This window comes from Salmo salar, chromosome 04, assembly GCF_965601325.2.
Source record: "Salmo salar chromosome 04, fSalSal1, whole genome shotgun sequence".
NCBI classification, from domain to species: Eukaryota; Metazoa; Chordata; class Actinopteri; order Salmoniformes; family Salmonidae; genus Salmo; species Salmo salar.
In genome coordinates, this window is record NC_138294.1 from 35,421,903 (window position 1) to 35,438,634 (window position 16,732).

The 16,732-nt window shown below is 39.5% G+C and overlaps 1 protein-coding gene across 2 annotated transcripts in view; it reads right to left on the reverse strand.

Annotated features, from left to right (window-relative positions):
• LOC106602713 (tetraspanin-5) overlaps nt 1-14,708 on the reverse strand; it is a 41,919-nt gene extending 27,211 nt beyond the window's left edge. The window contains exons 1-4 of one of the 2 annotated variants that reach the window (XM_014195513.3): nt 14,314-14,702; nt 9,322-9,372; nt 8,043-8,189; nt 749-919 (exon numbers count right to left, since the gene is read on the reverse strand). In XM_014195513.3, the coding sequence (XP_014050988.1) occupies nt 749-919; nt 8,043-8,189; nt 9,322-9,372; nt 14,314-14,397 (453 nt within the window). In that variant the 5' untranslated portion in view covers nt 14,398-14,702. Of the gene's footprint in view, nt 1-748; nt 920-8,042; nt 8,190-9,321; nt 9,373-14,313 lie in introns of both variants that reach the window. The other variant, XM_082974362.1, reaches the window with a different exon arrangement.
• Between the last annotated feature and the right edge of the window lie 2,024 nt (nt 14,709-16,732).

A 16,732-nucleotide genomic window follows, 5' to 3' on the forward strand; every position in this document is an offset into this window, starting at 1 on the left:
TTTCGCCGTAAAACCTTTTTGAAATCGTAAAACGTGGTTAGATTAAGGAGATGTTTATCTTTCAAAGGGTGTAAAATAGTTGTATGTTTGAAAAATTTGAATTTTGACATTTATTTGGATTCAAATTTGCCGCTCTTGAAATGCACCTGCTGTTGATGGAGTGCACCACGGGTGGCACGCTAGCGTCCCACCTAGCCCATAGAGGTTAAAGGCACAGTCAACTTAGTGTATGTAAACTTCTGACCCACTGGAATTGTGATACAGTGAATTATAAGTGAAATAATCTTTCTGTAAACAATTGTTGGAAAAATTATTTGTGTCATGCAGAAAGTAGTCCTCACCGACTTGCCAAAACTATAGTTTGTTAATAAGAAATTTGTGGAGTGGTTGAAAAACGAGTTTTATTGACACCAACCTAAGTGTATGTAAACTTCCGACTTCAACTGTATGAAAATGTGATATTTCAGTATTACATTTTTTATACATTTGCTAAAATATATAAAAAATGGTTTTTTTTTTATTTGTCATTATGGGTTAGTGTGTAGATTGATGAGAGAATTATTATTATTTTTTAATCCATTTTAGAATAAGGCTGTAACGTGACAAAATGTGGAAAAGTAAAGGGTTCTGAACACTTTCCAAAGGCACTGTACCTGCGTATAGCCCCCAATACACCACTGGGTGCACCAGTAAATTATTAATCTTATCACACAGAAAGACAGTTGTGAAAAAAAATAACTGCTCTTACATATTCTTGGGTGAAATCTATGAGATTCTGTAGGTCAATGTCATCCCGGTATGCCCGGATGTTGTTGTTGATGAAGAAGTTGAGCTGGTCCTTTATCCAGTCCTTGAAGACGAAGGCCAAGACTCCAGCTGTCAGCTCCAGGAAGAAGATGATCCCCAGGAACACAGAGAACTGGAACAGAGTGACATTGGCCAACATTTAATATGGGATACCCAGCAAGAAAAATTGGTTCAAATCACTTAATGATCAGGTTGTATACTGGTTGCGATAGGACCTTTTGTAAATGTATTTTTATTATTTTCAATTTCTTTTAAATTGTGTCCCATCTCCCCTCTTCGGAGTACAAAAATAACTTTAAATTTTTTTTGTTACATGTACATTCTACACACGTTTTACATAAATGGCACTTTTTTCACAGTAGTTACATAGCAAGAATATAGTTATTTGATATACATTATATCTGGATAGATAATACTTAAACACATTCCGTATACATTATATATATATCGTGTTTTCTAGAGGTCGACCGATTAATCGGAATGGGCGATTAATTAGGGCCGATTTCAAGTTTTCATAACAATCGGAAATCGGTATTTTTGGACGCCGATTTGGCCGATTTAAAAAAACATTATTTTTTTTTAGACCTTTATTTAACTAGGCAAGTCAGTTAAGAACACATTCTCATTTTCAATGACGGCCTAGGAACGGTGGGTTAACTGCCTTGTTCAGGAGCAGAACAACAGATTTTTACCTTGTCAGCTCAGGGATTCAATCTTGCAACCTTATGGTTAACTAGTCCAACGCTCTAACCACCTGCTTTACATTGCACTCCACGAGGTTACGCGAATGCAGTAAGAAGCTAAGGTAAGTTGCTGGCTAGCATTGAACTTATCTTATAAAAAACAATCAGTCAATCATAATCACTAGTTAACTACACATGGTTGATGATATTACTAGTTTATCTAGCCTGTCCTGCGTTGTATATAATCGCTTAGGTACACGTTGCTCCAACCATAAACATCAATGCCTTTCTTAAAATCGTTGCGAACTGTGAAGACTATTTCTTCCTAACAAAGACAGCCGACATCGCCAAACGGGGATGATTTAACAAAAGTGCATTTGCGAAAAAAGCACAATCGTTGCACAACTGTACCTAACCATAAACATCAATGCCTTTCTTAAAATCAATACACAGAAGTATATATTTTTAAACCTGCATATTTAGCTAAATGAAATCCAGGTTAGCAGGCAATATTAACCAGGTGAAATTGTGTCATTTTGCGTTCATTGCACGCAGTCAGGGTATATGCAACACTTTGGGTAATTTGTCAGAATTTTACGTAATTATGACATAACACTGAAGGTTGTGCAATGTAACAGGAATAACGTTATGTTTTCGAGATGATAGTTTCCGGATTCGACCATATTAATGACATAAGGCTCGTGTTTCTGTGTGTTATTATGTTATAATTAAGTCTATGATTTGATAGAGCAGTCTGACTGAGCGGTGGTAGGCAGCAGCAGGCTCGTAAGCATTCATTCAAAATAGCACTTTCGTGCGTTTTGCCAGCAGCCCTTCGCAATGCATTGCACTGTTTATGACTTCAAGCCTTTCAACTCCCAAGATGAGGCTGGTGTAACCGATGTGCAATGGCTAGCTAGTTAGCCGGGTGCACGCTAATAGCATTTCAAACGTCACTCGCTCTGAGACTTGGAGTAGTTTTTTCCCTTCCTGTACATGGGTAACGCTGCTTCGAGGGTGGCTGTTGTCGATGTGTTCCTGGTTCGAGCCCAGGTAGGAGCGAGGAGAGGGACGGAAGCTATACTGTTACACTGGAAATACTAAAGTGCCTATAAGAACATCCAATAGTCAAAGGTATATGAAATACAAATCGTATAGGTGAGAAATAGTCCTATAATTCCTATAATATAACTACAACCTAAAACATCTTACCTGGGAATATTGAAGACTCATGTTAAAAGGAACCACCAGCTTTCATATGTTCTCATGTTCTGAGCAAGGAACTTAAACGTTAGCTTTTTTACATGGCACATATTGCACTTTTACTTTCTTCTCCAACACTTTGTTTTTGCATTATTTAAATCAAATTGAACATGTTTCCTTATTTATTTGAGGCTAAATTGATTTTATTGATGTATTATATTAAGTTAAAATAAGTGTTCATTCAGTATTGTTGTAATTGTCATTATTACAAATAAATAAATAAAATAAAAAAATTGGCCGATTAATCGGCATCGGCTTTTTTGGCCCTCCAATAATCAGTATCGGCGTTGAAAAATCATAATCCGTCGACGTCTAGTGTTTTCAGTCATAACTATTATAGAATGAGCTTTTAAACCCACCCCTCAGCTACTCTCAGTCCATCCCACCTATTTCTGTAAACCACACTCTTATGATTTCCATGTGCCATATATTTTTCAACTGTGTTGTGATGTTTCACATAAATTCTGAACCTTTCAAATCACTTAGTATCTACAGATTGTAAATTAAAGATGAATATTTATAATACAAGTATTATTATATTGTTGACTGATTGCCTATGGCTTTCCAAATCTCCCAACAGTGCTAAACGTCATTATAGCAACCAGAAAAACATGTCCTTTAACTGGTTGTTATCTGACCAGATTACAAACAAAATATGATGTCTTTCCCTGACTTGTGTCATGACGTGCCCTGGGGTGAGGATCATAGCCCCCCCCCCCTCCACAGTTTTATGACTTAACAACAGGTCGTAAATTCCTGGAAGGGACTCTCTCCCCCTTTGGACATGCAGTATGGGGAGAGGGGATTTCACAGTGGAACAAAGAGTTTCTCTTTGTTCAACTCCTCGGAACAAAGAGTTTCTCTTTGTTCAACTCCTAATCCCCAAAATTGGAGGGTTAAACAAAATTTCTATTTTTGAGAATATGGGAATGGTCCGTGGGTATTTAATGAACAAAGTTGTTTCATTTGGTGATCTCATGAAGGACAGGAATCATACATAACTGTATCTCTTAATGTGTACATTTCCCGGCTGTCAGGTTTACAGCTAAATATTGTGAAACATATGTGACTAAACATGAAACTATTTGTGGAAAGATGTAATGTGATGTTAACCTTCTAAATGAGAAAATGAAGGTTTTCATACAGTTAACCAAATCAATGGCCACGCCCACGTGAGCATAGACATTACATCGGCGTCATGGACCGCCCTTTTCTCTGAAGTGTATAAAACCCAATCCTGATGAAATTCACATTAGACTACAAAACATGCAGCTGAAGCTATGTGTAAAATTGGTTAAAACTACAAGACCAGAAGCCCATACCACGCGGAGCATTGGCTACACGGCTGGAAATGGTTCAACTCTGAGACTATCGATCACTACAGAATAAGTGAGAAATTCTAGACAAACAAATTACTAGTCTGCAGCTAGAAATGACGTAAACCTAGAACGAGAATACCGACAACCGCAGAATAACATCTATTCTAACATTCCCGAATGGTACTCTAAAGTATCTATACTAACCACCTACGACTTTGATCTTCGGGGAAACGCAACCAGAGACTTTTCTATTGACGCTCTCCAGCAGATGGACCTGGCGACCACAAAGAGAGACAGCAAGACATACACTCGTAAATATGTAAATTGCTATTTATTTTCGAATGAGCTGTCGTTCATGTAAAGTATTAGCAATTTCTATGAGTGTAGTTATCCATTCTGTTCTCCCGCTCTTTCTCAATCCCCACCCCTTTTCTTTTGTCTACCAAGCCGTCATATCGGCTTAGCTCACTAGGGACTTTTCTATTATGTTATCAATGCATTGTGTTAGTAACCAATATCTACTGTTTGTTTGTTATGTATTTCTGTGATTGATTAAGTTAGTTAGTAAATAAATAAGCTAATTTGTATATCGCTGATTCATAATTTATGCTAGAGTTCATGAAGATAACCAAGAATTTTACGACGTTTGGAATAAGACTAACGAAAGGTAAAGATTTCTAATCATTAATGAAAGACTGTACTCGATAAGATATGAAAATATCTGAAGAGTCAATTCAGGAAATACTCTATAAAAACAATTATGTGGTGCCCCGACTTCCTAGTTAATTAAAGTTTACATGATTAGTTTAATCGCGTAATAATAATTACACCTAGAGAATTGATTTGATTAAATAACTGTCTTCCCATTTAATGATATTCCAGGCACAACACTTGGTTATGACATCATGAGAAAATGATGTGATCTCTACAGCAAACCAGTTTACAGCCAGGACATGAAGTCATTATGTTTTTGCATTCCAACTTTTCCCCACTGGATAGAAGCATATCACAGTATATGAAACATGAACAAATGCTACATATTTGAAGATAAAGCAACTGAACTTAAAAAAACAGAGCTAATCAACACCGCCAACCAAATATATTATGCAAACACATTAGTAATCACTGTTGTTGTTTTCAAGCTTTCTACTATCAGCTACCCCTTCCATCACCCAGTTCAAGAGAACCCGGGGGTGTAACCAAGCCATCAGAGAGTGAATGAATCTATTCTGTACCTCTAACAATTCATTGCCAATCCATTCAACATTGCATTGACATTTTCTAAGATGTTGCCTTGATTTATAAGACTCTTAATATAAAGCTTTTTGTCATAAACCTAAACCTCCCTTTCATCTACACTCCTGGAAAAAAGGATTCCGAAAGGGTTCTTCGGCTGTCCCCATAGGATAAAGCTTTTTGGTTTCAGGTAGAAGCCTTTTGAGTTCCATGTAAAACCCTCTGTGGAAAGGGTTCTACATGGAACCCAAAAGGGTTCTACCTAGAAACAAAAAGGTTCTTCAAAGGGTTCTCCTTTGGGGACAGCCGAAAGAACCCTTTAAGGTTCTAGATAGCACCTTTTTTTCTAAGAGTGTACCATATTTATATCAAAGGCCCACCAATCCCCAGAGGGGAAAAAATTCTGGTTGTTAAACTGGTTTTCTGTTTGAGAAGTCATCATATAACCAGATTACAACCAAATTGTCTCTGTTACCCAAGGTCTCTTTCATGATGACATCAAGAAGTCATGGGAAAGAATTTGGTTGATATCTGTTCAACCATATTACGACCTGATAAAGACATCCTCTTTTCTGGTTGTTAAAAAGATGTTAACAAAACGTCCTTATACAAACTGACCTAACCATGACTTCATAAAAGACATCACAATGTAATAAAATACATCATTAAAGACATAATTGCGAGCAATAATTCACCAGTCCAAACAAAACAAAAACACACATTTGTGCCGTAAGGCTGTGTGCTATGGTTTAGTACACACATTGTAGTGGACCTACAGTTGAAGTCAGAAGTTTACATACACCCAAGCCAAATACATTTAAACTCAGTTTTTCACAATTCCTGACATTTAATCCCAGTAAAAATTCCCTGTTTTAGGTCAGTTAGGATCACCACTTTATTTTAAGAATGTGAAATGTCAGAATAATAGTAGAGAAAATTATTTATTTCAGCTTTTATTTCTTTCATCACATTCCCAGTGGGTCAGAAGTTTACATACACTCAATTAGTATTTGGTAGCATTGCCTTTAAATTGTTTAACTTGGGTCAAACCTATCAGGTAGCCTTCCACAAGCTTCCCACAATAAGTTGGGTGAATTTTTTGGCCCATTCCTCCTGACAGAGCTGGTGTAACTGAGTCAGGTTTGTAGGCCTCCTTGCTCGCACACACTTTTTCAGTTCTGCTCACACATTTTCTATGGGATTGAGGTCAGGGCTTTGTGATGGCTACTCCAATACCTTGACTTTGTTGTCCTTAAGCCATTTTGCTTGGGGTCATTGTCCATTTGGAAGACCCATTTGCGACCAAGCTTTTAACTTCCTGACCGATGTCTTGAGATGTTGCCTCAAAATATCCACATAAATTTCCCCCCTCATGATGCCATCTATTTTGTGAAGTGCACCAGTCCCTCCTGCAGCAAAGCACCCCCACAACATGATGCTGCCACCCCTGTGCTTCACGGTTGGAAAGGTGTTCTTCGGCTTGCAAGCATCCCCCTTTTTCCTCCAAACATAACGATTATTATGGCCAAAACGTTATATTTTTGTTTCATCAGACCAGAGGACATTTCTCCAAAAGGTACGATCTTTGTCCCCATGTGCAGTTGCAAACCATAGTCTGGCTTTTTTATGGCGGTATTGGAGCAGTGATTATTTCCTTGCTGAGTGGCCTTTAAGGTTATGTCGATATAGGACTCATTTTAATGTGGATATAGATACTTTTGTACCGGTTTCCTCCAGCATCTTCACAAGGTCCTTTGCTGTTGTTCTGGGATTGATTTGCACTTTTTGCACCAAGGCACGTTCATCTCTAGGAGACAGAACGCGTCTCCTTCCTGAGCAATATGACGGCTGCGTGGTCCCATGGTGTTTATACTTGCGTACTCTTGTTTGTACAGATGAACGTAGTACCTTCAGGCATTTGGAAATTGCTCCCGAGGATGAAGCAGACTTGTGGAGGTCTGCAATTTTTGGTGTTTGCAACTCCAGCATGGTGTGTGCAACACCAGGGTTGTGGTTTCGATTCCCACGGGGGGCCAGTACAAAGAAATATAAAATTAAAATTGAAATGTATGCATTCACTACTGTAAGTCGCTCAGGATAAGAGCGTCTGCTAAATGACTAAAATGTAAATGTACCTTCAGACATTTGGAAATTGCTCCCAAGGATGAACCAGACTTGTGGAGGTCTACAATTTGTTTCTGAGGTCTTAGCTGATTTCTTTTGATTTTCCCATGATGTCAAGCAAAGAGGCACTGAGTGTGAAGGTAGGCCTTGAAATAAATCCACAGGTACACCTCCAATTAACTCAAATGATGTCAATTAGCCTATCAGAAGCTTCTAAAGCCATGACATAATTTTCTGGAATTTTCCAAGCTGTTTAAAGGCACAGTCAACTTAGTGTATGTAAACTTCTAACCCACTGGAATTGTGATACAGTGAATTATAAGTGAAATAATCTTTCTGTAAACAATTGTTGGAAAAATTACTTGTGTCATGCACAAAGTAGATGTCCTAACCGACTTGCCAAAACTATAGTTTGTTAACAAGAAATTTGTGGAGTGGGTGAAAAATGAGTTTTAATGACTCTAACCTAAGTGTATGTAAACTTCCGACTTCAACTGTATAATTGCTTGGTAGGGTAGGGTTAAGTATTGACAGGGGGAAGAAAAATACTTCCAATGTTATGTCATATCAATGTAAAATATAATGGTCTCGAATAAAAAGGAGAACATACAAACTTGAGAAGGAAAGAGTTCTCCCTCAGTGCTCCGATACAGCCGGCAAAGCCAAGGATAAACATAACTCCTCCCACCACCAGGAAGAGCCAGACGGGGTCAAAGCCCCCCAGGTCTGTGATGGACGAGATGTTGGAGAGCACACCCTAGAGAGAGAGAGAGAGAGAGACAGAGAAATCACTAGATATAATTGACTCATGAAGAGTCAGTTAGTCATGTTATTTATTCATAGTCAATCATGTCAACTGTTTTATAGAGTTTGAAACATGGAGCTTGAGCAATGGAGACCTTATTGGACATACAAAAATGATTCCACTCTAGGACTTTCATGACAAAGACACGAGCATTTCGGGCTCCCGAGTGGCACAGCGGTCTAAGGCACTGCATCTCAGTGCAAGAGGCGTCACTACAGTCCCTAGTTCAAATCCAGGCTGAATCACATCCAGCCGTGACTGGGAGTCCCATAAGGCGGCGCACAATTGGCCCAGCGTCATCTGGGTTTGGTCGGGGGAGGCCGTCATTGTAAATAGGAATTTGTTCTTAACTGGCTTGCCTAGTTAAATAAATAAAAAAAACATATACATGCATGCACGCACACATCCACACCAGGATATGTACTATACGCCGCCTTCATGACAGCTTGGAAATATGAGCCAAAAGAGGAGAAAGCACAATGAAAAAATGGGTATCCCTAATAAATACAAATGAACCTGTGAATGTGTCCAATCCATTCAGGAGCCATTGTGAAGTCATGCTTCCCACTGGAAAACTCCAGTGTTTCCAGTTTTCTTTTACAGAAATGATCTCATGCAGGGCAGATGGATGTGGAACTCTCTTTAACATGGGTCAGTCTCGTCATAGATTTATAAACCTGTGATCTATTACCATGACATATGATACATCTTTATTGGTAGAACAGATATAATAAATAACACTAGGATCTCTTCTGTAACACTTAAAGCCTGCAAGCCTAATGCTTTATAACTTGTTATAAGCATGTATATGAGCCTTTATAATGTGTTATAAACAGGCTTATAATGTTGTAAGTTAATGTATGAACATTTCAACTGACTCAAATTGGCTGGTATTTAGTCTGGATCATTATTAAATAATTATAAGACATTATGCTCAAAAAGTCTTACAATGCATTATAACTGCATCATAATGCACTATACCTGCAGACACTTGCAATGTGTTTCGAATTCTCTGAGCAGTCAGCTAGCAGATCATTAGTTATCTAGAGGATACAGGACACCCAGGGATCTCAGCTGGACTCACCTTCTCGCTCCATGCCCAAAGCCCTATGCCAAGGAACGCCACTCCAAGTAACTGTGAACCACGAGAGAGAGAGAGAGAGAGAGAGAGAGAGAGAAGTATTGTAGATATGACTTATTAATATAAAACTAGAGACATCCTCTCTGGCTTATCGACTGAGTTGTGGTTGAGGAAAGTTATTTCACCATTAATCAACCATCAAGACATGAAAAATGTACACAGATATGCTGTACTGAATATTGTTGGGGTTAACATCAACCAATTATCGCTCATATGTAGGAGGATTCCTCAAATTTTTGGGCCAGGAATTTAGAACTGCCATAACTCTATGGAGTTGGACTAATATGCAAAATTGTATAACCCTGAAATAATGTAAGCACAATAGCCTCCTGCATTTCCATCAATACATACTACCAATACCCGTAAAAGCTATTGATGAGGGAGAAACTGTACAGGCATTTCATTAACTGGGTTATCATCTTGTGCTAAAGCACATGGACTGAACCACTGTTTATGTTGTCTGACACAATAGTCGTCACAGTATCCAGGACAAACCCTGAAACGTACATGGCACTAGTGTCGGAGGCTTTCTAGGGCCTCCTACACTAGGATCAATCTTTAAGCAATTTGAAAGCATAATAAAGGAAGCACAAGTTTTCTGCAGAGATCCAGTTTGCTCTTGCAGTGCTTTGATTTAAGAACAGGTAATCTGTGTGCCATGTATCTTAAATTATAACATTGTAAGTATGACATGGCCCTCAAACCTAAGCCGTACACTTGCCTGTAGCTCTTCCCTGCCCTCAAGATGGTAAAATGGTCAAATAAATAACTGCAATAAAATTATATAAGACACTTTTTTGATATGACGATGACTACAAGAGTTGGGAAAACAGCACAAACGGATGTTAGACCAGGCAAGATTAGGCCTTGACTAGTTCTGGACTAAAGAGCACTCTATGGGCCAGTTTCCATGATACAGATTAAGCCTAGTGCTGGACTAAAAACCATGTTCAAATTAAGATTGACCATTGAAAATTATTATTAGTCCAAGAGGCTTATGTTCAGGAAACTGGCTCAGAATCTCCAAATAGAAAGCGCTTTTTAGTCCAGGACTAGGCTTAATTGTGTCCAGTGAATCTGCCTATAGGTTTTATATCAATGGATCTACATCCTTACAACAGAAGTCATATATACGTGAATTAATATAGTGCACATCCATCCGTGACAATTAGATTTGCCTCACTGTGTATTATTAGAGTGCTGTAGTGTACATTTAACCTGAAGTTCACTTCATCTGTCAAGTTATGCTGAACAAGATGTGAGGATCTACCGTATATGAAAATAAATAATTAGCCCAAAATTATTATTATTCATGTTGTTTTAGAAGACAAGGATTCCATCAGTAGTCTACTGAATGTATAATCTAACCTATCAATCAGCATGGGAACATCTTACAATGGCAACAAATTGTAGGCTATGGGAAGCACTGTGTCAACAGATATCACAGACTATACCAGCGTATACTGTACGACTCAAACAATCAATCTGATGTATAATGGTTCACTTCAGAAGACATAGTCGAAACACGTTGCATGCACCATATCTGCATTTGTTTTCTGGTCTTTTTGGAGTGTATTGATGGCGAAAATTATATAATGTGTTACAACTTCAATACATTTGTATGTACAAGGATACCCTATCGATTTTGGATATAGATGTAATTCATGCCCCCTTATCCTTTAGTGCCACTCGACCTGTCACTTCAGTGAAGGCAATTTGCAATCATGAATTTAGGGGTCCCACTTTAAATTGTCCCTTAGGATAGATTTGAATAGAATAGATATATAGATATCCATTTCATAAGAAACAGAAATGTGTATACTGTATATCTGAACCTTTCCCCATATACTGTGCTGTATATACACTGTATATACACACGTTGAGAGGTGCAGTGTCAGCCATGGAGCAGCTCTTCTGGATGGAGAGCAGTTTAAGTGTAAATGCCTTGCTCAGATGCACAAATGCAGTTGATGGTACCTGCCAGTACTTGCCAGTTTACACCTAGCCCGAGGCTTGAAACAGCAACCTTCCAGCTACTGGTCCAACTCGGCAGGCACAATTAAATTATTGTAGAGATAAATATTAATATGATAATACAATATTGTTACAGTAGACTACTTAGGCTACAACTTGAGTAATTACATGTTAACATTACATTTGTAAACTCAATAAAATCCTTGACATTGTGCATGTCGCAAACATGTACGTGGAACAAGTAAACCTACCCAGACTTCAGTTACACTGTAGCGTACCTACACTCATCTGCCAGTTTATTAGGTATACCCATCTAGTACCGGGTCGTACCCCCTTTGCCTCCAGATCAGCCTGAATTCTTCGGGGCATGGATTCTACAAGTCGGAAACGTTCCACAGGGATGTTGGTCCATGCTGGACAGTAGTACACCACCGCCAGTAGCCTGTACCGTTGACACGAGGCAGGATGGGTCCATGGACTCAGGCTGCTTAGGCCAAATCCTGACTCTGCCATCAGCATGACGCAACAGGAACCATGATTCATAGGACCAGGCAATGGTTTTCCACTCCTCAATTGTCCAGTGTTGGTGATTCCGTGCCCACTGGAGCCGCTTCTTCTTGTTTTAAACTGATTGGAATGGAACCCAGTGTGGTCATCTGCTGCAATTGCCCATCTGTGACAAGGATCGAAGAGTTGTGCGTTCCGAGATGCAGTTCTGCACACCACTGCACCATTATTTGTCTGTTTGTGGCCCGGCTGTTAGCTTGGACGATCCTTGCAATTCTCCTTCGACCACTCTCATCAACATGCTGTTTTCGCCCACAAGACTGCCGCTGACTGGATGTTTTTTATTTGTCGCATCATTCTCGGTAAACCCTAGACACTGTCGTGTGCGAAAACTCCAGGAGGATGGCTGTTTCTGAGATACTGGGTCCGGCGTGCCTGGCAATGACATACCACGCTCAAAGTTGCTTTTTCTGCCCAGTCTAACGTTCAATCCAACAGTAACTGAATGCCTCGATGCCCGTCTGCCTGCTTTATATAGCAAACCACAGCCACTTGATTCACTGTCTGTAGGAGCAATCAATTTTCATGAACGGGGTGGTGTACCTAATAAACTGACCGGTGAGTGTATATCTACTCTAGGCTATAATTACATATAGGCCCCTATGCAGTATGGCTATAGGATTCAATGGAGAATGCCATTTATTTTCACAGATTTGGAGGCAAGGCCTCAGTTCATGCATTCTACAGCCTATTGGCAATTGATATATGCATGGCCAGAAGGAAACATTGTATCTTTATCCTTGTTCTGAACACCTCCAAAACAAAGGTCATGTGGTTTGGTAAGAAGAATGCCTATCCTCCCACAGGTGCTATTACTACCTCTGAGGGTTTAGAGCTTGAAGTAGTCACCTCATACAAGTACTTGGGAGTATGGCTAGTTGGTACACTGTCCTTCTCTCTGCACATATCAAAGCTGCATAAATCTAGACTCTATCGTAATTACTCCTCTTTCACCCCAGCTGCCAAACTAACCCTGATTCAGGTGACCATCCTACCCATGCTAGATTACGGAGACATAATTTATAGAACGGTAGGTAAAGGTGCTCTTGAGCGGCTAGATGTTCTTTACCATTCGGCCATCAGATTTGCCACCAATGCTCCTTATAGGACACATTACTGCACTCTATACTCCTCTGTAAACTGGTCATCTCCATATACCCGTCGCAAGACCCACTGGTTGATGCTTATTTACAAAACCCTCTTAGGCCTCACTCCCCCCTATCTGAGATATCTACTGCAGCCCTCATCCTCCACATACAACACCCATTCTGCCAGTCACATTCTGTTAAAGGTCCCCAAAGCACACACATCCCTGGGTCGCTCCTCTTTTCAGTTCGCTGCAGCTGGCGACTGGAACGAGCTGCAACAAACACTCAAACTGGATCGTTTTATCTCAATATCGTCTTTCAAAGACTCAATCTTAGACACTCTTACTGACAGTTGTGGCTGCTTTGTTGGATGTATTGTTGTCTTTACCTTCTTGCCCTTTGTGCTGTTGTCTGTGCCCAATAATGTTTGTACCATGTTTTGTGCTGCTACCATGTTGTTGTATGTTGTGTTGCTACCATGCTGTGTTGTCATGTGTTGCTGCCTTGCTATGTTGTTGTCTTAGGTCTATCTTGTTGTGATGTGTGTTTAGTCCTATATTTATATTGTATTTATTTTTTATTCCAGACCCCATCACCGCAGGAAGCCTTTTGGTAGGTGGTCATTGTAAATAAGAATTTGTTCTTAACTGACTTGCCTAGTTAAATAAAGATTAAATATCAGATAAAGTAGATATTTTTCTCAATAGTCTGCAAGTTGACATAATCGTCATGCACAGTGATGCCAATATGTTACAAAATAGAAACAATAGAGGGAGCATGTTATCAGATGTAAGCTGCTATACCTTGCATTTCATTTAAGGGGTGCCATGAGCAGTAGGCCTACAAATTTAATGAGAGAAAAAAAAAGACATTATGACGTAATCACAAATGGATACTTAGAATTACAACGAGCAGCAAGAGGAAAGCTGCTTATCTATGTCCGGACCCCGCGTTTATCAAAATAAACCATAATTCTACTATTTCAGTTCAACATTGCCGCATTCACCACCGATTCGGCTATTATTGGTGTCCCGTATGTTGGTCTCCTCATAAAGCACCTATTCAATGTTAATAACGGTCGACCAATAACCCAATGTGCACTGCATTCAGATTTCAATTCGTTGAATTATCTTATTTATTGCATCCGTTGACGTAAGACTTAAAAAACATGAACGATACAAATGCCTTGCCCATTTTCCCCCATATGTGAAACGCAGGCCAAGGTTGAAAAGCATTTCAATATGATGTAGGCTAGTCTATAAAGCCATGACAGACACTGAAAACGTCATATAGCAGATTTACTTACCCAAAATATTATATTGAATCCAAATATGAAATATTTGATACAGCAACTGACTTCATGAGCCTTGAAATACTTTCCGGACATCATTTGGCTCGCATTTACAAATGTCGCCCACCAGAATAGGGCTAAATCACATCCAATCTGGTTTGGGTTCGACAGATCGTTTCGGAAAACCCGCAGTTAACGGTTCAACCAGTAGAAATGTTCCGACAAATGTTCAGCGTGTAATAACGTTCAACATCTTGCTTCCTCTTTGAAATGCGTAGGGTCACAAACTTTCTGCTTTAAAACAAATATCGAATGTCGTATCCTATATATATAATATATATATATATATTTCACCCTACAGTATATGAGCCCAACCAGATTAAAACCTTTCGTCTGTCTGGTCCATGATCTAGACATGGCTGTTATTTGATGGACGTGTCTGCCTACCAATGAGAGCATTCCTGTCATGAGTATATATGCCACGTTCAAAACAACTGGGATCGGAACATGGAACTTGGAATTTGGAAATCTACGACTTCCGACTTCAGTGCGTACAAAACAACTGGGAAACATCGTTTTGAACGGTCATCCAACTCTGAATTCCTTTTTCTAGAGCTCCGATTTTCCGACCTGAAGTTCACTGACGTCATGATTTGACCTCATATTTATCCGAGTTCCCAGTTGTTTTGAACGCGGCAATAGACCTTTAACAAAGATGTTTACAACTAACCCAAGATAGACCACAGCCTGTAGTTTCCAACGGGAACAAATGAGTCATAGTTGGCAGAACACTTAGGAGGCGCGCAGAGCCAAGCACGAGCTAGCGAGATCATATTGGCGCGTTCTAGCATGTATTTGCATATTTCCGTAAGAGAACGCAAAAACTCGATTCGCCCTAGCACTCCTTCTGAACGTTTTGTTTATTTATTAATAAAAAATGTTTGCCAACGGGTAAAGTCTACAAATCTTAGTCCACTCTGTTCGTAACAGATTCAAGTTTTGGGAACAGAAAACTGTGTTGAGGTCAAATGTTTAATCGATGAGAACATTTGCAGAATGTTGGCCAAAATCCATCTCGTTCTATCTTCTCTCACTGCCGGCCACTGGGCTTCTTCTCACCATCATATTTGATAGTGAGTGGAAACGCCAAGCGGATGCTTCACATTTATACATCCGGTGAAATATCATCATTGTTCTATCTGTGCATATACCCTGGTTTTAATGTCCATGCCTATACCACAGCGCAGCAGTTTGTTTTGACTTGCAAAGGCGGTAGGTTGCCTAATGGTTAGAGCGTTGGGCCTGTAACTGAAAGGTTGCTAGATCGAATCCCCGAGCTGACAAGGTAAAAATCTGTCGTTCTGCCCCTGAACAAGGCAGTTAACCCACTGTTCCCAGGCTGTCTTTGTTAGTAAGAATTTGTTCTTAACTGACATGCCTAGTAAAATTAATTTAAAAAAGCAAAGTTGCATATTAAAGAAAAGAGTTACACTCCTTGTGATGACAAATTGACTAAATTAGTTTAATTCTTTAGGATATACGTAATCGGGACAATTGTCAAATTGTTCTTAGGGGATGTGTGTGTGAATGGGGGGGAACTGCAAACTTGTGGTGCAGCAGTCTAAGGCACTGCATCTCAGTGCAAGAGCTGGTTCGAATCCAGGCTGTATCATATCCAGCCGTGATTGGGAGTCCCATAGGGCGGCGCACAATTGGCCCAGTGTCGTCTGGGTTTGGACTGGGTAGGCCATCATTGTAAACATGAATTTGTTCTTAATTGACATGCCAAGTTAAATAAAGGTTACATTTAAATTTAAAAAAATGCCCACAGTCCAATAAAGACATGTTATTGATAAGTACAGTTAGCAGCCATATCACCTGGCATTCTTCTGCTGTCTAGGGTTTTGGAAGAGGTTTCTACTGTGATGAGGACACTGTTCTCAAAGGGTGCCATTCTTGCTAAAACTGTAAGCTGGTTACCTGATTGAGGACAAGTATTCCAGGGCAGGGCTGTGCACAGACGTTTCAGGGGGCAGGGGCTCAAAATGTACCCCCCACCTGAAAGAATCTACTTTAAGCATTAATTTCTCAAAATTCATAACAGCCCCGTAGCGATTTTCATTTTAGAATATTCATATATACTGCTCAAAAAAATAAAGGGAACACTTAAACAACACATCCTAGATCTGAATGAAAGAAATAATCTTATTAAATACTTTTTTCTTTACATAGTTGAATGTGCTGACAACAAAATCACACAAAAATAATCAATGGAAATCCAATTTATCAACCCATGGAGGTCTGGATTTGGAGTCACACTCAAAATTAAAAGTGGAAAACCACACTACAGGCTGACCCAACTTTGATGTAATGTCCTTAAAACAAGTCAAAATGAGGCTCAGTAGTGTGTGTGGCCTCCACGTGCCTGTATGAC